General features: G+C 48.3%; 1 protein-coding gene across 2 annotated transcripts in view; it reads right to left on the bottom strand.

Annotated features, from left to right (window-relative positions):
• The window catches only part of INPP5B (inositol polyphosphate-5-phosphatase B), a 783,203-nt gene that overhangs the window by 615,251 nt on the left and 140,870 nt on the right, over nt 1–27,082 (bottom strand). The window contains exon 1 of one of the 2 annotated variants that reach the window (XM_086956441.1): nt 15,476–15,782. The exons of the other annotated variant lie outside the window; for it this stretch is intronic. Coding sequence (XP_086812567.1) covers nt 15,476–15,524 — 49 coding nt within the window. The 5' untranslated portion in view covers nt 15,525–15,782. Of the gene's footprint in view, nt 1–15,475; nt 15,783–27,082 lie in introns of those variants that run through there. 2 annotated transcript variants of the gene reach the window in all.

Raw genomic sequence — 27,082 nt, 5'->3', positions numbered from 1 at the left:
AAGCAGGCAGTGGTGACACCCCTGCTAAAAAAAAAAAAACATCTCTGGACCCTGCCAAGTCGGAGAGTTACAGACCCATTTCCCTGCTCCCCTACCCGGTTAAAATACTGGAGCGGGCAGTGGGCGGGTCACTCTCCGGCTTCCTGGAGGAAAACCAGAGGCTAGACAGAGATCAGTTTGGCTTACGCCCAGCACATGGGACGGAGTCCGCGCTGACTCTGATGCTGGACAAACTGAGAATGCGGGCCGACAGCGGGAATGTCACGGTGTTAGTGCTTCTCGATATGTCGGCCGCATTCGATACAGTTAACCACTCTATTCTGCTAGGAAGGCTAGAGAGTATGGGGGTGCGGGGATGTGCACTAAAATGGATGCGGTCCTACCTCTCAGGACGACAGCAGGTGGTCACATTGGCACCCTTCTCTGCTAACAAAACGGCAATAGATCATGGTGTCCCTCAGGGGTCGGCCATCAGCCCCATTCCATTTAATGTATACCTACAGCCACTCCTCCCCCTTATTAAATCATTTGGGGTAGAGGTAGTTAACTACGCAGACGACACGTAGCTGGCGTTCTCCCTGGAAGGGAAACACGCAGTCACAATGGACACATTCCAGTATGGCCGAGATACCCGCCACCCCCTCTCAACACAATCCCCAAAAGGAGGGAAACCGGAAACAGTTCTTGAAGTTTTTGGAAGTGGGATGGAGTGACCATCCCGGCCGTATTTATTAAAACAAAATTAACACATTAAACGTTTCATGTTATGTACAATTTCATTACCATATTGCGATGTTTGGCTAACCTTAACAGATTCTCTAATACAGAGGTTCTCCTAGCCGAACTAGCAACCTACAAAACATTTCTTGACATATTGAAATTGTACAACCTAACGTTTAAGGGCCAACGGCAAGGTCATAACCGGTGTCAAGATCCCTAACCAGACTTACCCCTCCCACTTGGGATGGGCGACAGCACGGAGGCGTACCTCAAGTGCAACTACTACCAATTTCCCTTGACTTGACGGGGGCACCTAAAAACTCGACGCCAGTTAAAGGTCGTTCGAATACTCGTGTGAGGTATCTAGAAGGTATCGTGGACCTTATCCCAACCCCACACAACTTACCGCATCTGCCGTCGCAGATGTCACTGGCCCCGGGAAATTCCCCCAGGAGGGGGCTGTAACCCCTCCTACAAAGGAAGGGGCCTTGACCGCCTTTCCTTTACTTCCGGCGACCCATCCTTAGAAGGGACCGCCTCCCCATTGAGGGGCCAATGGCCACCTCTCCCGAGCGCTCCCATCCGTGTTGGGTGACGCCCACTCATAGGGATCTACTAATTAGTGCTCACCGATCATGACCTTACCGCCTACCAAAATAAATACGACAGTGCAAATTAACCTAAGAATACATTGGCCACTATGACCGAAAGAGCATGCATCAAAATTCAACACTAAACTGAATATCTTTAATGGCAAACATACTCAAAACGACCATTCTTTATTAACTCAACGTCAACATGGCACTACAACCTGTAAACGAAAACCAAAGCAAAATTAATCAACTTTATTATACACAACTGGCTGTCTTCAGGGGCTGGTGGGTGGGTCAAAATTGGCTCTTCGTTCTGTCCCGAGCTCACGTGCAGCGAGGAGGTGCAGCTTCAGAGCACAAGAACAAGAGGATGTCTTCTGGTCTTGCGTCCCTTTTTATCCGTCTTCAGGGCGGGCGTATACCCGCCCCTGCCTGCCCTGAGGGCGTGGCTGGCTGCGTCGGTGTCTAGGCCAGCCCACTCTAGGGCGGGAACGAGCGCGCCCCAGCTACGCCGCTTCGGGCATACCAGCTGAGACGCGCCTCCCGCCCAAAAATGGCTTCCCGGGGGGATCGAGGCACTCGGCCATACGTTCGGGGGGACCGAGTTGGTCGCCCCTTTCCATATGGCCGAGATACCCGCCACCCCCTCTCAACTCTTTCCCCAAAAGGAGGGAAACCGGAAACAGTTCTTGAAGTTTTTGGAAGTGGGATGGAGTGACCATCCCGGCCGTATTTATTAAAACAAAATTAACACATTAAACGTTTCATGTTATGTACAATTTCATTACCATATTGCGATGTTTGGCTAACCTTAACAGATTCTCTAATACAGAGGTTCTCCTAGCCGAACTAGCAACCTACAAAACATTTCTTGACATATTGAAATTGTACAACCTAACGTTTAAGGGCCAACGGCAAGGTCATAACCGGTGTCAAGATCCCTAACCAGACTTACCCCTCCCACTTGGGATGGGCGACAGCACGGAGGCGTACCTCAAGTGCAACTACTACCAATTTCCCTTGACTTGACGGGGGCACCTAAAAACTCGACGCCAGTTAAAGGTCGTTCGAATACTCGTGTGAGGTATCTAGAAGGTATCGTGGACCTTATCCCAACCCCACACAACTTACCGCATCTGCCGTCGCAGATGTCACTGGCCCCGGGAAATTCCCCCAGGAGGGGGCTGTAACCCCTCCTACAAAGGAAGGGGCCTTGACCGCCTTTCCTTTACTTCCGGCGACCCATCCTTAGAAGGGACCGCCTCCCCATTGAGGGGCCAATGGCCACCTCTCCCGAGCGCTCCCATCCGTGTTGGGTGACGCCCACTCATAGGGATCTACTAATTAGTGCTCACCGATCATGACCTTACCGCCACAGGCCCGGATAGTTGACCGGCTATCCGGGCCCCCCACAAAACTCCTAGCTAAAGGTCATGTTCCAACGTTATTAACCATGCTAAGAAGTCTCCTATGAGTAACTCATTTCCCACCCGAGACAAATGCACACCATCCCCCAGATACATACTGTCATCATTAATGCAACCGTGCGAGATAGAATGCAATGTCCTGGAACGAAACAACCTACTCACTTTGTTATTAAGTTTTCTAACAGAATGGTTCAAAGCAGGGATCGAAATAGCCCCCCGCCACACTTTTCGTGGGATCATATGAGACCACGCAATTATGCACCCCGGAACTTTCCTCGCTAACCAACTTACAGTGGAAAGCATTGCTTCCAGGAGAAGTCGTCTACCGGTGGTGACCAAATCATTGCCCCCTAAATGTACTATGACTATAGACGGCGGTGACCTCGTCCGCCCTAACAAACCCTCAAAGAATGCCTGAAACTGGTCAATACAGAGACCGCCCCTTCCGTAGAAGGACATTCTGTACCCGTATTCCCCAGCTACGTGAATCATGTCACCTGCTTCGAATACGTCTGCGGCACGCCTCACGTATGAGTGGCCCACGACCCACACCTCCTTTCTCACAGCCGGTGATGTCTGACCGCTGGCCTGGTGTTGGGTCGACTGCATAGTCCGCCCCGCCTCGAAGGCTTGCGTAACTGAAAACCAAACAAAAGACAAGAAGCGTGAGTACATTATTACAGCTTCACAACATGTGCAACCGCACATACCTCTTATAACAATTGGAGGACCAACGCCCCACTCGTTTTACTTGTTCCACATTAAGACCCCTGGCTGTAGCTTCAGTGGCAGCCCCTATCCGAAAGGAATGGGTCCCAAACTCACCCGGGTCCAAGCCCGCTGCGGTAATTGACATCGCGAGCACCCGCTGAAACTGAAACTTCGTCAGTGGGGTGGCGTCCGCGTGTCTCAACAATGTCCCCCCCCATGATGCCACCCTTCGTGCTAGGTAATCTTCTAAACACTTCACCGGACACATGGAAGACCCTGGGATCCTGCGAATGACTATGCAGTCTCCCACCCCACTTTGATCGGTTTTTGACTTGACAAAGGATACAGTCATCGTTTCACCCCTGATCTGAACGTGTTCCCGGCACAAACCCCCCAGCACATCCCGCTTGCTCCTTGCTACCAGCTCACTTATCCTCATTGCCCCGTGAAAAGCAAGCGTAAAAGCAGCTCGGAACAAACAGGCCTCGAATTGAGACGAGCAAGTGGCGGGGAGTGTGGCCAGCAACTGGGACAACCTATCCAGACCTATCGGGCGCCTCTCATCTACTTTGCGACCCTCAAGGCGTTGCCACCCACGCAGCGCTTTCTGTACCACAAAAGACGCTGTCGGGTCCTGGATATTATGAGCCCTGGCAACAAAGGAAATGGCAGCACGATGCCTCTGGGCTGTAGCCACCGACTTCCCAGCCCTACGCAAGGACATCAGAAAATGTACTACCCAATCCTCATGCCCCCAAAGTCCCCCTCTCTCAGTCCCCAAAAAGGCTAAATAAGCCCGAAACGCCCCTTCGTATGCCTTCCTCGTCCTTGGTGCTAGACTCTCTCCCACGAGGTAACGAAGTTCGGGGCACCGAGAGACCAGAGAGCTTCGGGAAAGGGTGCTGGCTCTGGGTCCGCTGAGGGAAGGAAACCCGAGAAAGCCTGCATTTGAAAACAAGAGAGTGCATCAGCAGCCTGATTCATCACCCCTGGGACATGTTTTGCTCTGAATACCACGTTCAGTTGCATACACAGTAAGACAATTTCTTTAAGCAGCCTTAAAATCATTCTACAACGTGCTGCCTGACTATTGATGCATTCTACAACGGTCATATTGTCAGACCAAAATATGACAGAGTGATTTTTGAATCCATCGGGCCAGGTTCTGAGGGCCACCAAAATGGGAAACAGTTCAAGGAAAGCAATATTACTCGTCAGCCCCTCTTCATGCCACCATGTTGGCCACCTTTGTGCCGACCATTTTGTGCCGAAGATGGCGCCGAAACCCATGCTTCCCGCTGAATCCGTCCATAGACCCAGCTCCTCAGAGGACAAGGCCGGTTTGTTCCAGACGACTCGACCATTGAAATCCGCCAAAAATGCTAACCAAACTCGCATGTCTTGGCGGACCTCGGCCGATAGTCTCGTGCGATGATGACCCTCTTTTAGGCCAACCATCGCCTGGGCAATTGAACGGGAAAAGGGGCGGGCCATTGGGATCACCCTCAGGGCAAAATTCAACTTCCCCACCAATTGCTGCAATTGATGCAGCGTAACTTTAGATGCATTTATACATATTTGCAGGGCTGCCCTGAATTTCGACACTTTGGCAGCTGGTAAACGAAAACAACCCTCACTAGAGTCCAACTCGATCCCCAGAAACTCGAGGCAAGTCGTGGGACCCACAGTTTTACCTGGTGCCAATGGCACGCCAAATCGATCCATTAATACACAAAATTCAGTCAAGGCCCGGGCACATTCGTCCTCCCCAGCGGCCCCAAGGAACAGAAAGTCATCAAGGTAATGCATCACATTTCGAAAACCCGTTTCCTTCGTGTAAACCCATTGAAGAAAACTACTGAATTTCTCGAAATATGCACAAGATATAGAGCAGCCCATCGGCATACACCTATCCATGTAATACGAACCTTGAAACATGAATCCCAGAAGACGTTGGTCGTCCGGGTGTACCGGGAGCAAACGGAACGCTGACTCGATATCTGATTTCGCCATCAGCGTCCCGGGCCCCAGGCGATTCAAAATGGCTACGGCCTCATCGAATGATGCGTACCGCACCGAACATACCTCTGGATCAATTGCATCGTTCACAGAAAGGCCATGAGGAGCTGATAAATTATGGATCAAACGAAACTCACCTGGGTCCTTCTTGGGGACCACCCCTAAAGGAGAACAGACAAAATTCTGTACCGGGGGAACACTAAACGGGCCGGCAACCCGACCTCGGATAACCTCTTTCCGGATCTTATCCTGCACTACAGTCGAATGCTGCAAGACGGAAAGTTGATTTTTGCACGTCCCGACACCCTGAAAGTCCCCCACCGGGATGCGGAAACCATATGAAAAACCGTTCCGCAGCACCCCAGCAGAAGTACGATCTGGGTATTCGCTGAGCCAGGGAATCATCGCCAAGGTATCAATCGGGGTTGGTAAAGGCGCCCCTCGGACTACATTAGACCTGTTTGGCGCCTCCTCTACCCCCATTCTCACCCGTTCTGGCTCTGCACGAGGACTCAGGATGGGGTGCCCCGCAACCACTACATTCGTGCTTGAACTTACACGATCCCGGGGGCCTAGTACATTTACCTTTGTTGAAATTGAAGCAGAAACCCTTCTTCCCTGCATTGCCGGCGGGCCTCGGATAATCGTCGGTACCCGTACCCGACCGAAAGGGCGTCCCACCATATTGGCGGGAGAACTCACCCACAGTACTCCCCACCAACGGTGTTTTCAACATCCCGGACTCTTTCATTTTATCCCATGTCAAAGAATCATAACAGTCCCAGGTCAAACTTTTGTTATGCTCCATTGCTTTCCTGAACAGGTTGTCATAACAGAACCATTGGTTACCTTGGTGCGATATCGAGTACCCCATAATTCGTGACTGATATACTGGAAACTCGGGGAGCAATTCAGGCCTACGTTCCCCCAAAATAGACGTAAAAATTCCCCATGCATTGCCCCAATTGCCAATATTCTCATTCACTTTAAAGGCGGCCATTTTTGCGCGCCAAACACTCGGATGCATCAGATCCTTCTGACTCTTAACAGTTTCAACTTCATAATGATCGACAAGCAAGGCGAAAATGTTTACGTATTCCCCAGCCCAAATCTTTTCCTTTATAGCCAAAGGAACATGTTGCCCCAATTTTTCTCTACGAGAGGGTGTTGACTCATCCCTCGCGATCGGCAATGGCCGCTTACCTGCACCGGACGCTGCTTCCGTCCCTCGTGGCTTGTCTATCGCCGCATCCGGCGCGGGCACCTTGGCTGTATCACGTTTCTCGCGCAACTGCTTTATGAGTGCTTGCGCTTCGGTAGCCATGGCGCCCCCATTACCGTCCCCCAACCATGCTGCTAACTGTGCCGCCAACTCGGGAGGCATATCCTCGGCAGACGTCGGGGTGACTACTACGGGAATCGGATTCCCCTCCTCCGGTACCGGGGCCGGTACCGGGGCTGGCGCCTCGAGCGGGGAACAGGGAACCGGGACGTCTCCCCCGACCGGCCCCCTTCTCGGCCTCTTTGGCTTCCCTCCGGCCGGTGGACGCCCCGATCCCTCCTCGCCGTCTCGCTCCGCCAACCGCTTCTTAATTTCGGACATGTCCTTCATGAGGGCCCGAACCAACTGGTCAGTCGACATTCTCTTCGCGCCTTTCTTGGGCATCTTTTCAGACGAAGTACCTAAAAGACAAAGAGAGAGATTAAAACGCTCAAAATTGGCTCTTCGTTCTGTCCCGAGCTCACGTGCAGCGAGGAGGTGCAGCTTCAGAGCACAAGAACAAGAGGATGTCTTCTGGTCTTGCGTCCCTTTTTATCCGTCTTCAGGGCGGGCGTATACCCGCCCCTGCCTGCCCTGAGGGCGTGGCTGGCTGCGTCGGTGTCTAGGCCAGCCCACTCTAGGGCGGGAACGAGCGCGCCCCAGCTACGCCGCTTCGGGCATACCAGCTGAGACGCGCCTCCCGCCCAAAAATGGCTTCCCGGGGGGATCGAGGCACTCGGCCATACGTTCGGGGGGACCGAGTTGGTCGCCCCTTTCCAGAATGTATGCGCCTACAGCCAGGTGGCTCAGGAAGAACTCCTTACAGTTCAATGGGGAGAAAACAGAAGTACTGTACTGTGCCCCAGCAGGATTAACTAAGCACCTACCGAGGGAATTTAGACTTACCCCGGAGGAGGAGTCAGTGCCCCCATCTGACACTTTAAGAAATCTAGGGGTCTTGCTTGATAAAAATCTACAAATGGAGTCACAGGCCAATAGGATAGCTGGTGTGTGTTTCGGTCTCCTACGGATGCTACGCCGGCTCCTCCCGATCCTGCCAGACGACAAACGGTCGCTGGTGGTGAGGAGCATTGTCCAGAGCAGGCTGGACTATTGCAACTCGTTATATCTGGGGGCGCCTCAGTTTGTCATTGACAGGCTGCAGAGAGTGCAGTCGGCAGCGGCAAAGCTGGCACTAAAAAGAAATCGCCGTGCCTCATCACACCAAGCCCTACGGGATCTGCACCGGCTGCCGATCAAGGAGAGGGTACTATTCAAGTCTCTGTGCATGGTATTCAAAGCAACGCATGAACAAGGCCCAGTCCCGCTGCAGGGGTGTTTCTCCTGGTACCGGGCACAGAGACAACTCCGATCGGCTGGTGCAGGTCTACTGGAAGTCCCAAGAGTCAAGCGGGCTAGGCTGGGGCGCAGGGCCTTCCGAGTGGTTGCGGCGCGCTTGTGGAATGAACTTCCCCTGAGCATCAGACGGAGTCAGTCCCTTATGAGTTTCAGGCGCAGCCTGAAAACTCGGCTCTTCCCGCCGACTTGTTAGTGCTTCTCTGCGCCCATGATTCTTCTTCATCTGAGTCTGATATTGTAAAATCTAAAGCGCCAGGATACCCGTAGGGTGACAGTATGCGCGGTATAAAACCTTCATACAATACAATACAATACAACATAGACAAATCTCATCTTGCCATCCAAGCCTTCTGCTTCTGCTTATTCAGTAATTTTTTCCTCGTCTTCGCTCAACAAGCCCAGGACTTTCAATGATGGAGACTTCTTCTGGCCCTGCATGGTGTACTGTGCTTGCCTCGGTTTGTCCCTTGCCAACAGTCTCTTCGGCTTCAAATCCACACAGGCCTCACATTCCTCGTTCTTGTGGTCAAGTGGTAGGCAAACATTACACACTTGATAGTTGTCCTTCTGGTGAATTTGTGGTGGCACTTCAGGCTGAATTGGAAAAGTGTGTTGTCCATTTTACGTGGAACAAGGGGCCTCCGGTCTGGGTATTCTATGATATGGTCCCAACGTATATGATCAAACTAAATTTTCTCCAGTATCTCTTTTCAGTGGTCTTCTTTGGTCTTGTGTAGATGAAACTTTGTCCAAACTTCTTATTTTCACAGATTGGAGAGTCTTCAGCTATGCTTCCAGACCCAAAGGTGGAAAAAAAGAATCTGAAGATGACGACCACACGTGGGAGCTTCTAGGAAGGGCGTGTGACATCAGGAAAGGCTGGCTGAGACACCAAATGGTGGGATCGTCGATGCTCAAAAACAAAACAAGCATTAGAAATGCAATAGGTCTCGGATTTTTTTGAGTTAGAGCTAATGGAATTGTAAATGGCAATGTGTTTTAGCCATGTGTTATGGAGTGTATGCATGTGGTGTGTAGTGGAAAATGTGTGTTGGATTGGAATAGTAGGAATGGTGGCATGCTGCACGTTAGATGAATATGTTTAAAAGTAAAGGGCATCATATTGCGATTGCTACAATAGTTAATTGTGGATGTGTTAACAATTGATGTGTGCACTGATGGGTGGTGGTGTGTGTGCCTGTAGAAATTGTGCACTGATGGCTGGTGGTGTGTGTGCTTGTTAAAAGCGTGCACAGATGGCTGGTGGTGAGTGTGCTTGGTGAAAGGGTGCACTGACAGCTGGTGGCGAGTGCGCTTAGTGAAAGCATGCACTGACGGCTGGTGTTGTGTGTGACTGGTGAAAGTGTGCACTGATGGCTGGTGGTGTGTGTGTGTTTGGTGAAAGCATGCACTGACATTTGGTGTTGTGTGTGTGGTGGAAGCTTGCACTGACGCCTGGTGGTGTTTGTGCTTGATGAAAGCGTACATTGATGGCTGGTGGTGTTTGCGCCTGGTGAAAGCGTGCACTGATGGCTGGTGGTGTGTGGTTGTGTGTGTAGTGGTGAGTGTGTGGTGGTGAGTATGTGGTGGTGAGTGTGTGGTGGTGAGTGTGCAGTGGTGAGCGTGTGGTGGTGAGTGGTGATGAGTGTGTGGTGGTGAGAGGCTGGTGTGTGTGTGGTGTGTGTGAGTGTGGTATGTGTGTGTGATGTATGTGTGTGTGGTGTTTCGTATGGGGTCTTATGTTTGTGGGTGGTGGACTTAGTTTGAGTGTTCGTCTCCTGCACTCACACAGTGCACCTACACACTCATACACTGCTCTCCCTGCACACTCACTGATCACCCTGCATAGTTTACACTGTTCATCCTGTACACCCACACACTGTGCACCCTGCACACTTACACACTGTTCACCCTGCACACTCACACACTGTTTACCTTGCACACTCACACACTGCAGTCACTGTCACTCTGCAGTCACTGTTACTCAGCAGTCACACTCACTCTGCAGTCACTCTGCAGGCACTCTGCAGTCACACTCACTCTGCAGTCACTCTCCAGTCACACTCACTCTGTAGTCACTCTGCAGTCACTCTGCAGTCACGCTCACAATGCAGTCACTCTGCAGTCACACTCACTCTGCAGTCATTCTGCACTCGCACTCACTCTGCACTCACTCTGTACCTGCACTCACTCTGCACCTGCACTCACTGTACACTCACTCTCCAATCACACTCACTCTGCAGTCACTCTGCCGTCACACTCACGCTGCAGTCACTCTGCAGTCACACTCACTCTGCAGTCATTCTGCACTTGCACTCACTCTGCACTCACTCTGCACCTGCACTCACTTTGCACTCACTCTGCACTTGCACTCACTCTACATGCACTCTGCACTGACACTCATTTTGCACTCACTCTGCACTCACTCTGCACCTGCACTCACTGTGCACTGACTCTGCACCTGCACTCACTTTGAACTCACTCTGCACTCACTCTGTACTCTGCATTCACTCTTTCTGCACCCACTCTCTGTGCACTCTGCACCTGCACTAACTGACTGTGCACCTGCACTCACCCTGCACTCACTTTGCAACTGCACTCACTCTGCCCCTGCACTCACTCTGCACTCACTCTGCACTCAGCACTCTGCACTCACTCTGCACTCACTGTTACTCTGCACTCATTTTGCAAACATTCTGCACTCACTCACACTCTGCAGTTACTCACTCTAACTCTACAGTCATTCTGCACTCACTCTGCACTCTGGTACACAGTGATACACACACACGCAATGTATCTAAGCAATGCTTGTATGCGATCCTTAGAGAATTTCTATATCATACATTCTTTTTCATCTACTGCATGTCCACTTTGCTGTTTTTTTCCTATTAATTTACTTGTAATGCCTATAATGTATGCATTTGCAGCGAGCACAACATCAAAGCAAACACGTGCTAATTAGATACACATGCTTATTATTAAGTATAGAATAACACTGCTGCACGTTACAGACACCACTAGCACACGAACGCTAACATTTCCCAAGAAGCTAGAACATGCACACGCCTCCCACTAAATAATCGTGACTTTTCAAGATGTACTCGACATTGTCTTATAAACTACAATTGTCATCACAAACATGGAATAATACCGTCACTTTCCAGTGCATTACCCCTGCCCTCTCGGGTCGTAATTAATAATTGCGTTAGAAAGAAAGTAAAGTTTAGTGGGGTTTAAAATAATAGAGTGAACGCCCCAAACTCCTTAGATATGCGGCAGGGGGTGCGGGGGCATCCACCGACTGTTTGTGTAAGGAATCTGACCACAAAGCAGGCGCTGCAGCGCTCGAACGGGCTGACACAAATGGGCACTGTAAAAAAAGGGAGTGTCAGCCGCAGCGGGACTGTGCACACTCAACAGTATTACGAATTTCCCAAACAAAAAAATCCCACCACTAAAGCCACTGTGCATAACCATATTTATTTCAGAGATGTAAAAACAGGTATTTTTATTATACATTTCCAGTGCATTACCCATGCCCTCTCGGGTGGTAATTAACAATACTGTTAGAAAGAAAGTAAACTTTAACAGGGGTTTAGAATAATAGAGCGAACGCCCAAGCTCCTTAGATATGCAGCTTAGGGGGTGGGGGGGGGTAGGGGGGCCACCGGCTGCTTGTGTGGGGAGTCCGAGCACAAAGCAGGTGCTGCGGCGCTCAAGCGGCCTGACACAAAAGGGCACTGTAAAGAAACAATGTGTCGGCCGCAGCGGGACTGTGTGCACACTCTACAGTATAACGAATTCCCAAAACGAAAAACTTGCACCACTAAAGCCACTGCGCGTAACGAGATTCATTCCAGAACTGTGAAAAGCAAGTATTTTTGTACATTCTCCAATTTAGTGCGTGCACTATATCCACTTCAAGACGGCGTAATTTGGGAATAGATGGAAACAATAACAAAGCAAAACGAGTGGTGCGCGCGCACCACAGAGGAGCGGGGGCAAGGGAGCGCAAGAGAGGCGAACGTGCAGTGCTGCTCGTGCGAGGAATGGTGTTTACTCTGTGGGGCTGACGTGGTTTCAGTGAGAGCAGAGAAAAAAAATTCGAGACTAGTTCACGCGCGCCCACCATCTGTCTTGCGCGCCCAGCATCTGTCTTCAATTACCGCGAGCCATGACAGCTGGTAATTGAAGATTTATGCCCTTCTGCTGCTCGTGTCTGCACGGAATATGCAGGAAGTGGAGCAACTCAACAGCCTATGGCCTATTGCGTGCTCTCTTCCAAAAAGACACGCACCAGAAGGCCAATTGAAATGTAGCTCGCAAAAATAAAGGACTAAAAATCACGAGCAGCCAGGAATTTTTAGGTAGCTGTTCGGAAACGCTAACTACAGGACTCTTGGGCTCCGCCCACACTGCTGACGCAGTGTGACATAGGCCAGAGCCCAAAATACACACAAAAGAGAAAGAGAGAGAAGGACGCCTAGTATACTGACGAATTCCAGACCCAACCACTAGATTGGGCAATAATGCACAGCAGGAGAACTTACGAATTATAGAATGCATTCTGCTTCCAAACAACGTAGGTTACAACACCATTGTTCTAGCAATGCTGTACACCAGAGGGAGGAGGAGTGGGGCAAAATATGCTAGGAATCCTACAGTCACTGGCTGAAGAGGTATTACTGTGCTAACTTGACGTGTGGTTGGTATTTAGCTGATTCGCCTGCCACCTTTTCACCCCAGCGTCCATGTTTGCTGCACCTGGGGCTGTGCTTCCATAAAACCCACACTGCCCTGATCCCCAGAATTCCATCAGGAAACATGTTCACGAGGACGTTTCATTAGAGAGCATTTCAGATTCATTTTGACTACATCACAGCAATTTCATGGCTTGAAGATCTTTATTTATGCGTTTATACTGGCGATTTATACAGTACAATTCACAGTACTGGAGCTTCATCACAACGTAAAGTGCACAACTAATCTCGCAAAGTTAGCGAGAGCACCTTAAAAAATACTGAAATTGTCTAAAATGTCATATACCGCCCCAGAACTGGCTCCGGAGCAAAGGCTGCAGTTGAAACCGCTGTTTTAGCTGTTTTATGTTGGCCGTGGCTGCCTTTGATGGGGCTTGTCAAGGGAGGTGGTCCGTGGTGTGCACTTGCTGTTGCTATACAAGGCAGGCCCACTCTCCTGTTCGAACGATCAGATGTCGTTATCTGAGTCTTATATGGATGAATCTAAATGGTCTAATAGTTGCCGCCGAGTATTACGTGTTAAAATTGAAGGTTGCCGTTTTGACCTCCGTCGACGGTGTTGTCCTTAGATAATGAAACAACGGTGTAGGCAGTCTTCCGTCTGGATAGTCCTGGCTCCAAATGGGCTCAGCGACGGAGGTCAAAACGGCAACCTTCAATTTTAACACGTAATACTCGGCGGCAACTATTAGACCATTTAGATTCATCCATATAAGACTCAGATAACGACATCTGATCGTTCGAAGTTGCCTCGTCTCACAAACTACTGAAAGCTGGCTCTGCGGTCCATCTGGGACTCCCACCTGAACTCTTTTACTATTGAAGACTTATATTTTTTATATATTGGACACTGTACTCACCTTGAATTGGATTTTCTATGAGACTTATCATATCTAGCCTTGAGAAAGCCCCGGCGCAAATCGCCAAGAGGGGGCGAAACACGTGTCGGCTGTCTTTGCTGTGTGAATTAAAATAAAGAAACTCTTTCTGCAAACAGAAATGTCTCTGTCCTCCATACTATGAGCGAAAAAAACGGATATTAATCCTGGCTAATTGAACTATTTCTATGTGGAGACCACACTCACAACTTTTCTAACCTGTCTTTCTAACCTGAAGCCAAGAGGTCCAGAGCTTCGAGTGTGCCTCCGCCAACCAACAAATCATACTTAATCAAGTGTTGTCTAAAGCCTTGAAACCCTTGGACCTTTGCTATCCTTCCCCACTCTCCTGTTCGAGGCCTGCTTACATATGCGGTATCCATTTTACTTTGTGAAGCTGTTAAACACTGACTTAAGAGCCAGTCTGAATGCTCGGAGTGATATGCAGGGCTGCCTTACATATGGCAGACTGCACCGCGTCATGCCTGTTTTCTTAATCAGTAAATATTTTAGGCACATCCGTTCCCATTCTCACCGTACTTTGCTGGTAAGTGCTCCACCCAGATTTCCCTAGGGACCATATGAAGTAGCAACATTGCATAAAACAATAGGGCAAAAGTAATTAAATAAACTAATGTGATAAGCAAAAGGCACATTGGGGCTTTCTGTTTTTTTCTGCTGCATTACCGGTTGGAAATAGTGCTTTCTATTTTGCAATATCTCCTTCATTCGTTCCACCCACATCCACTGTGACAAATCTGATGCGTAGTCACCATAGACTTTCCGAATATAATCCCTGCCGGGTCGGCCTTTGTCATACATAGTAAGATGATCAGAAGGCGTACCCACTGTGAGGGAAGGAAGCTGCTACAGGAACTGCACTAAGTATAAGAGGTGCGCCGCTCCTTTTATTCCAAAAACTCCAAACAGTAAGAAATAAAATACGATTTGGAAAAATATAACCTTCAAAGGGTTGTTATTGTCTGGCACCCTGAAGTAATACTAGACACATTCAGCAGTCTGGCACGTATTAAGTTCTACAGCGCAGGTGGCGCCTGGTGTGAGAGTCTTTCTTGGCGCCCCCCCCCCCCCCCCCCATGACCTCCTTCTAAACTAATTCCCTCACTACCACTCTCCAACAGTGACCCTCATCTCTCTGTAGACCCTCTGTCAAATACATTTCAGTTTTTTAGAGCAGTTCTCCTAGTTTACTCACACGTGCTACAGTATGATGTGTCAAAACTGCCACTAGGCAATATTCAGACCATTCTCCAGCAGTAACATTAATCACAAGAGTTACCTTGACATTTTTATTGTTGCTTGAAAATGCTGGACACACAAGAAAGTTCATGTGCTTTTAAACCTCATAGAGTTATTTTTAAACACAGAGTCAGCTGCACTGGCCGCATCGCCCTCAAACAGGCCCGGAAGTCCTCCCCTGCGTTACAGGAAATCATAATGAATCCGTGCATACAATGAAAACATGGCAACTGGAGTCGAGGTGTCTGTCTGCCACGAGATCTGTGAAATGTTGGGCTTCTGAGTGAAATGTGCATTAATGAATTTATAACCGCATTCTGGAACGCATTCTGTCCTCTTCACACAATCAATACACCCTCATCAGCCGACGCCCACAGACATCAGACATATGCCCTAAGTGTGGGCTTTGAGAACGGTAGTGACGTCATGGCATTCGCCACAGGACCCTTTCACTGGGACTAGCACACGGGCACGCGCACAGACTCACCTCCTGGGGGCGCGCTGCTCTCCTCGACTGAGGTCGGCAAGTCACTCATGGCCGCACCGAAGGTGGACCTGAACAGCGGGAACAGAAAGCCCTGCAGCTGCCTCCTGCCTCGGGAAGTAAAAGTGTAAAGAGGACAGCGGGGAGCGCCTCTTGGCGCCCAGCCCACTCACACAGGGAAGGCGAAATTCACAGGGATGCGAGAGTGCCCTTTATTTGCAGACTTTGCCCAGCCCAGCCTGTTCTCTGCTAGAAATGGAAAAAATTCTCACTGCGAAGTGCCTCTCAAGGCCGGCTGCATTCCTTCAGCGCCAGGGCAAGGTCCGTCCTCGAGTGGGCCCCAGGCGCATCTCACCCCGCGGGCCCAGAGCAGCTCGTGAACCGACTGCGCTTTACTGAAAATGCGTGACCTGAAGATTCCCATGTTCTCTAAAAATAGACGCCATTTACGCTACATTAGTGACGGCGGCCAGGACCGCAGAACTAGGGCGTACCTACCATTGGTGCAATAGGTGCAGTGGCACCGGGCACCTTGAACCCTGCCAGTGCGGTATTTTACTATAAGAACAGCAGTTAAAGGTGTCTTTTTCCTTGCTTGCACCAGGCACCATGGCATCATTGCTACGCTACTGCTATGGAAACCACTAAAGGCGCACAATGAGGCAGAATGCATTTTATGCATTTATTGTGTCGTTCAAATTTGTTACCAATAGACTAATGCCTTACTGGTTGAGGGCGCCCTTTCATTCAGGTCTTGGAAGCTCATCAAGTAAGAGATTGTATTTTTTTAATAATATTTATACAGAGCTTGCTTCCCCTATGTGGGGCAGTGGCACTGAACACTTGCCTGCATGGGTAGACACTGTACACCATGTAAGGCATATGATTGGAAGGGTGCTGTCTTTGGTTTGATCCTATGTGGGAAGTATTTCCATGTATTGCGTGATGACCACTGAGGTGCGGTTATCTTGTTTTGGGTAGGCCTGGGTGGAATTTTTATTCCGTGAGCTGAAATGAAGAATTTTGGTGGCTCTGTGTTACTATTGTAACATGGAGTTTCTGTCTGTTCGAGCGACGCAATGACATCGGGAAGAACGTAAGGCTTTCAGAATGCGAGCTAGTGAGCGCAATGTGGCATCCTCTAGCGTGATTTCCACTCACTAAGAGGACTACTGGTGAGACTTTACAAACTCGGGCAGTCGCGGACAGAGGGCTGCTTTCCCAATAGATTTTCTACTTGAACGACAAAATGCTAACACCTGTAGTATCTGTGAAACTGGGAGAAATAACACATGTAGTAGTATCAGTAAAACTGGGAGAATATATCTGCAATTTAAAGCTAACACGTTCCCTGATAAATAGATTTGTTTTCTAAAGCCAGAGCCCTTGGATCTGTGTAAACTGTTAGGGAGTTGTGCTGTGTGTGGCCTGAACTTGTGAGAAGGCTCTGAACATATGCTCCATATTTCATTCATTATTTGATAATGTACCACGGGTGTAAATACACCCTTGGCACATGAGATCTGCTTAAAAGAAAGGAATCTTCAAAGTGTGGGGAAACTTCAAGAATAGTGTGTTTTAAATATCAAGGTCGAAATATCGAATAGCACTATATCCTGAAGGCAAGTATATACATTTATATATGGATTCACTGTTCTTAACTCCACCTCTGTGTACCTTGATGATATTGAGTGAGGCTGAAAGTGTTTGCCGGCTCGATTGATGCTCGCAGGCTTTCTAAACATGCTTTTTCATGCAGTAGCAGACATTGTATTGACTAGTTTTTCTGATCTGTTAAATCAAAGTGCACATCATAGATCTGCTGCTGCTGATAATCCCAAATCAACACTGAAAATAGGGTAAGAATTCAGGGTAAATACTGGTAATACATGAGATGTCTCCATTTATGGCCCCAGATCGTGTTGTGAATAGGCGGTGCACACAATATTTCTTTTTTTCAAGGCGAGACATCAGTCAAAATCGCTGCACTAAGGCTAATGCTATTGGCTGGTAGTCTTTAATCATGGGTGTAACTAGCCTGGCAGTGGTTGTTTCTTATGAGCTGGGGGCCTCCTGTGTATAGGTGATGGGGGATGTAGAGGGAAGGATACTGGGGCAAAATCAGTGATAAAGAATGCCTCTGCAAGCAAAGTTGTAAATTAGGTCTGTGGCCTTTTAGATGTAAAGAATATTTTACATGAATTGTGTGCGTTCTACCCCAATTATGGTTTCTGAAGTTCAGTAGCAAAAGATGCCAGCATAACCACTATGTAATGGATAGCCACAATTATGTTTCCACACCCACAATATGACAAGAATGGATAGGTCACTATTACGTGAGGTTTGGTCAGAATGTTGTCAAGGATTACCACAATTTGTCAACAATGGGCCCACTGTTATGCAACTTTAGTAAGAAAAAAAAAGCAACAATGTCCATAATATTTCAACGATAGACCACAGTTTTTTCCAGGATTAAACATAATGTCACCAAGAATGCACACTATATTGTACTTTTGCAAGGGACAGCCACAATGTAGCTTAAAATTGCCATAATATGTAAAGTATGGACCGCTGTTGCAGCAGGGATATCCAGTCAGCGGTAGCTAGTATTGCACCAAGAGTATCCAATGTAAGTCAAGGTTTGGGCCTTTTGTATGACCAGGACGCTTACAATGACACCAAGGGGCTCATTTGGATGGCGGGCCGGTGCGAAAAAGGGTTTCTATGGTGGCGGTGTCTATCAGACACCACCAGCAATATTAGGATAGGCTTTTTTAAATGCCGCAATTTATGGCGGCAATGCCCTGGAGCGCAGACCGCCACAAAAAAACATACACGAGGGAGCGCCCCCTGTACCAGTGGGAGCACTGTGCCACCGCCGTGTATTGAGGAGAAGGCGGAACCGCACAGAGGGCAACATGGTGCGGAAAGGTACAAAAGTCATGGAGGGGTCAGGAGAGCAAGATTGGTCCCATCACGCGGTGGAGTCTGGAGATGGCGGAGTCCGGTCGGGAACCGCAGAGACTACCCTGCTAGGAGCACCACAAGTGGACAAACTAGACCTCATTCTGAAAGAGATCAGAGAATCCAGACCAGCCATGGAGCAGCAATTGGGGGCTCTCACCACAAAGTTTTCTCTCCTAAAGGCTGACCATACTAAGCTGGTGGACAAGGTAAAAGACCAGGGACTCGCCATTGCTGACCTTATACTGATGGTAACAGAACACTCCACCTCCATTCAAGAATTACAGCAGCAGGTCACCTCTCTAATGGATCGTGTGGAGGATGCGGAAGGGCGTAACCGCCGCAATAACATACGAGTCATAGGTCTGCCAGAAAGATGTGAGGGGACACGTGTTGCAGACTTTATGGAACAATGGTTCCGTGACCAGGTCACGACGGAGGTTATGTCACCACACTTCTGCGTAGAACGTAAAAGTCCCTCATCCGATACGAGAACCAACGAGTGTCCCTGTACCCGGACTATACGAACATAGTGCAAAAACAGCGAGCGTCATATCTGGAGGTGAAGAAAAAACTTCAGAAGGCTAAGGTGAAATAAGCACTTCTTTTCTGTGCTCGCTTAAAAGTCATACACGGAAGTAAAACAAATTTTTTCGTGAGCCCCTCAGACGTCGAAGAGTGGTTGGAGGTAATGGGGATTGATGGAAGCCAAGATGCCACCCAAGAGACAACTGCTAGTGGCTCGAGAGGAGGATCGGACCGAGACGACAGAAGATCACCAGAGACAGGGAAAAAGGTGAACCGGCAGGGCCCGTCGCGGGAGCAGCAGAAGAAGGACCAACTTGGGGCACTGTAATGATTGGTACATTCCGAGAGGACACAGGGAAAATTGCAACAGACTCTGATGACAGTACACTGCACTTTGTCTCGGAGCACAGTGTGGTCTTGTTCCCTACGGTCACTCCCCGAGCTGCGGATGAGCTGATGGATAACTGACCTGGCAGACGGTTCATATTGGAATGGACCTATGCTGATGTCCCTCACCGTATCCTTTATAATGTGCTGAATATTGGTGGTTCCTACCACACTGCTATGCTTGTGTATCTATGCGGGGTTGGGGGATTGTTCCTCATTACAGCATGCTCATTTGGATCTTCCTGAGACCCTACCTATTCACAGGGTCTAGCAATTGTGGAGATTACCCTGATGAACTCTGGCGGGGATAGACTGCCCGCCCCTCCCGCAGCGACGACTTTCATTAGTATCGTCAAATATATCCTTGAGTAGTACCCCCGGGCTGGACTACCGTCGAGGCGACGGCACCCGACGAGATCGACCTAATGACCGCACGAGTGCTTGGCCACCCCCCCAATGGCGTATGCACCAGACTTTCGACCTATTTGTTATTTGTTCTTGTGTTGGGCTCAGCAGTGTTGCTTCGCTGTGCCGTGTTTGTTATGTTTCCACAAGGGGTTCCAGGGTATATGCTCTCCTGGTCGCTAGCTTTATGGGGCTCCTGGATACGATTACTGGTGTCACTAGACTTGAATGAGTACGATCATGGCTGAGATTATAGGGATATATAAATTCATTACCTGAAATGTGCGGCGTCTAGGGGCAATTCAGAAACGGCACTGAATCCATTCCTTCCTCCTCAGACACCAGGTGCAGGTAGCATTCCTGCAGGAATCACACCTCACGACATCAGAAGCGCAGAAGTTGAGAAAAAAATGGCGGGGCACTATTTATTCTACTACATACTCAGCTTTTTCTAGGGGGGCGACTATTTGGGTTCGTCATGGGACACTATTTGTGGAACTAGAGAAGAGAGTGGACGACCAGGGCAGATTTGTCTTCGTAAAGGGCACCCTAGAAGGTACACTGATAGTCCTGGGCAGTATATATGCCCCGAACTTTGATCAGGACAGGTTTCTGCACGCAGTGGGGGTGGCACTCTCGGATTGGGTCGGAGTTCCCTGGGTGCTCGGGGGAGACTGGAATGCTGTACTAGACCTGGGCCTAGATAGATCACACCCCCCCTTCAGGCGACAGGAGCAGCAAAATTGACTGATTTATTTACAGCATGGGCCGACGGGTGGGGGTTGACAGATGCCTGGCGTGCACTACACCCTGCATTTAAAGAGTACTCCTTTTACTCCCCGGTACATAATCTACACACCCGAATACATCGATTCATGTGCTCCCGTACTTTGGTCACGAAGATTGGGGTTTCGGAGTATTTAGCGAAAACTTTTTCCGATCACCGACCCCTAACGATTACTTTTCTCTGGGGCAGGGTGCCGACTCTGGTGGCTACCTGGAGGCTGAACCCACTCCTCCTGGAGGATGGTCCTTTCAGGACATCTCTGTCAGACACTCTAACAAATTATCTCAAAGAATATTGGGATTCCGCTTCCTCCAATTTGGTGGTGTGGGATGCCATGAAGGTGGTGGTACGGGGAGCGGCGTTAGGCCAGCTGGATAGGAGCTAGACAGGAGATACACAAAAAACTTCGTGAGGTGGAGGACCGCTTGAAGGTACTTGAACAGGAAGCGAGCGTAGATCACGAGAAAAAGGGAGAACTACAGGAAGGATACATTGATCATGCGGAGGTATTAGAGACACTACGAAATATAGACTATAGCGCGTACCTGCGGTGGCAACACTCTGAGGTGGACCGATCCGGCACCCTGTTGGCCAGTTTAGTGCGGGACCGACCGGACCCACCAGCTATCACTCAAATACACAACACGTCTTGCGTCCACGTGCACACACAATCCGAGATTAATCTGGCATTCCACAACCATCTGAGGGCATTATATGCTCCTACCGGCCTGGAAGAACCGATACAGGTGCTTGAGTTCCTACGCAACCTTACTTTCCCGACCCTGACAGCCGACACACAAAAGGCGATTGAGGGCCCCATCACACAGCATGAGATACGTGCTGCCATTAAACATCTCAACCATAACAGAACGCCGGGTATGAACGGGCTCCCCGTAGAGTTTTATTCGACTTATGCGGAGACCCTAGTGCCTGTCCTGGAAAAATCTATAGGACGGCGTTTGAAGAAGGGCACTTACCAGTGTCGACTATGCAGGCCCATGTAATGTCAATACCTAAACCGGGCAGAGACGCACTGGAGTTGGCAAACTATAGACCCTTGTCCATGCTCTCCACAGAATATAAGATCCTGAGCAAGGCCATAGCCCTGCGCATTCAATCCCATCTTCCCGCCCTTATACATCAGGACCAATGTGGATTCCTCCCAGGGCGTAGTACATCTCTGAACACGAGACGGTTACACGTGCTGATGACGGCTTCACCGCAGGAACTGACTCGAGTGGGGTGCATTGCGCTGGACTTGAAGCAGGCATTCCATTCCCTGCCGTGGACCTTCATGTTTGAAGCCCGGAAGCCCTTTGGATTCCCGGAACCTTTGCTGAGGTGGATTTGTTTATTATACACTGACCCCACAGCTCGAGCACGTACAGGACGATACGTCTCGGCATGTTACCCAGTGCACAGGGGTAACCGACAAGGCTGTCCCCTGTCCCCGCTCCTATTTGTTCTGGCACTGGAACCCCTGGCTATTGCCCTTCGTACCCACATGGATAGAGTGGGCATCCCAATAAAGGAGACACACCACCTGATATCAGTCTATGCGGACGATATTCTGTTGTATCTCCATGACCTGGAAGCAGATCACATGATGCTTTACGACATTTTTTGCCGGTTCGAGGCAGTGTCTGGTCTAGCCATAAACCCTGATAAATCAATTGTTTTTTATTTCTGGGAAGCACCTCACCCCCCTTCAATACGTTTTGGAACACACCAGATCCCGGTAGCGCAGACCACCTTTAAATATCTAGGGATTCAGGTGTATAGGACGCCGGAGGACCAAATAGATGGTAATATAAAAAGAGCTATTACCGGTCTCCCCAGTAGTATTGGATTCTGGACCTAATTACCTCTGTCTGTCATGGGGCGTATAGCGATCTCCTAGATGGTCATGCTCCCTCGCCTATTGTATTATTTTGTAAACTTGCCTGTGCTCCTTCCTCAACATATTTTTAACACAATAAACACCATGTTGATCAACCTAATATGGGGGACCGGTCGGAGACGCATTAGTCTCCGTAAACTCCAGCTGGGAACCAGAGCCGGAGGCCTGGGAGTCCCGGACTTTCGCGGATACTATTACGCCAGCCAGCTTCAGTGGCTGTCCTACTGGGTCGCGGGCAGAAATCTGCATGAGATCAGTCTCACAACAGAACGGATGGACCGGGGGGACCTACATAACCTGCTGCTGCCAAGAAGTCAGCTTCTCGGAACTGCCACCCACTCCTGCGTACACCCTTGATCTGCTGGAGAAAGGCCCTGTCATATACCGCATCAGTGACAGCATATGCAGGGAATATTCCCCTATAAGGTATCCTGACGCTACAGGGTAGGCTCACACAACTCACACTGCGCCGTTGGGTGGAGACAGGGGTAGAGGAGATAGGGGCATTCTTTGGGGATGAAGTTCTACTAGATAACGATGCCTTTGTACAGACCACAGGGGCCCCTCTCAGACTGTATTTATTACACGCTACAGTGACCCACTACATTCGGACCACCTGGGCGCCACTACAACTCACACCTATACAACACGAATTAGTGCATCTGATGTATCTCATGGGGACAGGAAGCCACTTGGTGCGTTGGCTATACACAGGGATTCGGGAACACGCAGCGATTCCACTTACCACACTCAGGGACGTTTGGGCACAGGACGCTGACTGATAAGGCCTGGCAGATGATACTGGAACACCCCAAACGGGTCTCACGTAACGTAAAATTTAAATTTATTCAGGCCATGGTGCTCCATAGGGCATATTTGAATCCAGAGAAAATCCACCGAATGTTCCCAGATTCTCCCCACTGTTGCACGCGCTGTGTGGAAGACGAGGCGGGCTTCATCCACATGCTGTGGTCTTGCCCGCGGCTGCTGGGATATTGGGCGGAGATATGCAGGACACTACATAAGATTACACACATGCAGATACAGGAAGGAGCCCTATATTTTCTAGTGGGAGTCCGCAAACACTCTAAAACAATGAAGGCTAAACTGAGGTTCATAGACCTGGCTCTCCTCCTGGCAGTCAGGGTGTTGACAATGAGATGGAAATCCCCCAGGGCCCCTAGCACGGCAGTGTGGCAGAGAGATGTAGTGAAATGGGGCAGGGAGGAGGGTGTCGCCCTTAGAAGAGAGGAAGAACAGGGGCAAGGGAAACATCCCGTAACAATGGATTGGGAGGTTATGTTGTTGGAATTGGACGGGCTAGATCTGTTGCTGTCCCAGGACGATAGACATCAGGGAACACACTGAGTATAGAACTCGAGAAGTGGATGATACTAGAGTAAGATTTGGTGTCCAGGATCGACCCTCAAACTCATAGAATTTTAGTCTGTACTGAGGGCCAGGAGAAATGCATTGTTCAGTGACCACAGCGACCAGGAGAGGGGAGGGCGTAGGGTGGGGAACGTTGGGGTGGGGGTTGAACTGCTTTTTTTCAGTTAGGTACGGAGACAGTAGATGATCAACGCAAACTCCCCATGTGGGGATACAACACTTAGTACATCAGGGTGTACGGACTGCTTCTATATATTGAAAAAGGCTCCTGATGCAGCGATAATAGAAAAGACATTGTCACTGTCAATTGTTGGGGTGAAAAAGGAAAACCGTGATTGTTGAATGTATGAGATGTTCCATAAATGCTATTATCCGTATTTACAAACACCAATAAAGAATACAAAAAATATATATAGTGTGTGAATGAATATATATATATATATATATATATATATATATATATATATATAGCAGCTTCCAAACACCAGCCAGATGCACACGTGAGCGGGAACTTTTACAGCAACGATGCGTTTCGCCTTCGGGCTTTGTCAAATTGTGCAGAGAGCCGAGGCGCCCGTCTGTCTTAAAAGACGTCACTCATATCATAAAGTGCAAAGAAGGACTATAATACATATGTCAAAGGTGGCCGCCATCTTTTGACGATGTGGATAACTAAATAGAGATCACACATGCAACTTGAGTTTAAGTACCCAAAACTGTTCGCATGGCCAAATGTATGTATACAATAATTCAACAATAAATATTGTGAACATAACATTCATGATGCCCTGGATGGGCTAATATAGTCCAAATACGTGCACATAGTACAAATCACGCCCTCAATGGGCATATCTAAAGCGTTTTCGTCATTTCAGAAATAGAGTGCGTAAAGATTTAGGTACATAATACAGAGGGCAGCTACTCTCGACTGACATGAAATCGCAGCTTGAAACCACAAGTTATAAACATGACATGTGCACAAGAGCACTTTAAATGAAAATTAGAAATACTTGTGTCGAGCCCTAATACTGCTGCTACTGTTACCTAATAACCGCACTCAAGTGTGTATCTCGCCCTGGATGGGCACATCTGAGATGACAGCTTCAAATATATAATTCATATATCCATCAGAATGACACAAATTCATGTAAAATTATAGCTATACATAATATTCTTACAAATCAGTCATAATATCATCAAAGATAATCAAACAGGGAAATTAATTAAAGGTACAGTCAATATATATAATGTAATGTGAGGTCAGGTGTCTCAAGAAGACGGTTACAACAGTCCTCAGCCCAAATGTACTGATAGCTCTTCGTGCATGTTGAGACGGTTGGGATTTTTGCTTTGTAAATCAATTATATACCTGGATTCCAGCCGTTTAAGTTTTAAAAGACGGTCACCCCCCTGGTATTGGCCGGTACACTATCAAGGCAGACATAAGATAACAGATCCCTGTTACTTCTATGCATCCTGTCAAAATGCCTGGCTAAAGGGTAGGATTAATCTTTCTTGGCAATAGGACGCATGTGCTCTAAAATTCTCAATTTTACTGCGTTGGTAGTGCTGCCAATATAATTCAGGCCACAAGGGCAGGTGATATATATATATATCAACACGGTCTCACCAACGCGATCCTTTCTACAATCCTTTGAAAGAAACAACACTGGAGCCGTGGCCTCGTGTTTCGGTGCAGTTTTAATCAGAACAGAATGTTCTACGCGTTTCGGAGTACAGCTACTCCTTCATCACGGGCAAGGTTTGTGCATTTCAATACAAGTAATAAAGAAAAGTAAAACATCACGTGATGGTCAACATAAACAAAATACTTTGGCTTGTTCGTATCTCCGACCTAATTATATTGTTACAATTTTTGATAACATTATTCTATGAACTCCTAATGGCTTAATATTACCACTATCATGGTTATAGTACTATAGCATGAGTCAACAAATTGACAGTGAATTCCGAAATGAAACAGACTCATCATCTCACTTTTCGTACTTGCATTCTAGTTGGGTAACAAGGCAACAACTAACATTCAACAAACAGAAAAACACTGGAATTTACCAGTTCTAGTTTACTGAGGTAACTATAACGTGCTCCCCTACCATACACAACTTGAAGTGCAGCATACAGATTCAATAGCTAGTGCCTTCCAATAGCTATACCTTCCTCTGTGGCCACCAACCCATATCGTAGCCAATTTCTCCAATTAGAATAGTTTATATCACATACATAGTGTTAGGTCTCTCACAAGAGTGTGCGCACTTCATTGTAACAGCATGCTCTCTGTGAGTGACCTAACATTACAGTGGTGATATAAATTATCTTAATTGGAGAAATTGACCTGTGAAAAGGGAGATATGGATATTGGAAGGCATTAGTTATTGAATTTGTATGCTGTACTTCAGGTCGTGCGTGATAGAATTGTTAGCCCTGATGAAGTCAGTGGTTTCCTTATCATAGATGAAACACGATTTGGCTACATTTTCGTGTTGGATGTATTGGACACACATGAAGACTTAAAAATAAAGTGGAGAACACGTCTATTTCAACTCTGTGGAGATTTGTGATTTGGACATTGGAGTTTGGGATAGTTCTGAATGTGATAGGGGGGCACTACTGTATCCTGTCTGGAAGCATGGAGTGGTCGCTTCACATCCCTTGCGCACCATTTGGACTTATTGTTTCTAGAATCTCTGTTACGATTGTGTGGAGAATTCACCCTGCCAGGTCATTGTTGTAATAACTTATGACCGCTCATTTACCATCATTCGAGACATGTTAAATAACATCACTGGCGAAATCTCAAATTACATCATTGATGATTACACCGATGACCTCACTGAAAACACAATAGTCATTTATACCATAGAGTTACTAAGTGTACACATGCAGAGCTATAGCATAGAAATAGCGAAAGCCTTGGAGGCAATTGTAATGGTGCAAGCTGAAAGTAATGTTGCGCACCATTTACAAATCACAGCATTTTGGGGTGGAAGTATTGCTCAAAGGCAGAGTGCACCTGATGTGGGTTGTAGCTTTCTGATTGAGAGTAGGTTGTGACTTGGAGCCCAAGCCTGCTTAAAAAAACTGAGGAGAAAGGCTAGTTCTTCGGAGGACAATGCACTATCCACTAATGGATAATTCGATTTTTTTGTAAACATTAGTTTTTAGCTTATTTCAACATCGAACTATAACGTCACTTTAACATTTTTATTCTTACAAGTGAATTTGCAGG

Source organism: Lissotriton vulgaris, chromosome 2_1, assembly GCF_964263255.1.
Source record: "Lissotriton vulgaris chromosome 2_1, aLisVul1.2, whole genome shotgun sequence".
Lineage (NCBI taxonomy): Eukaryota > Metazoa > Chordata > Amphibia > Caudata > Salamandridae > Lissotriton > Lissotriton vulgaris.
The sequence above is the reverse complement of the archived record's forward strand: the minus strand, read 5'-3'. Positions and strand labels throughout refer to the sequence as shown.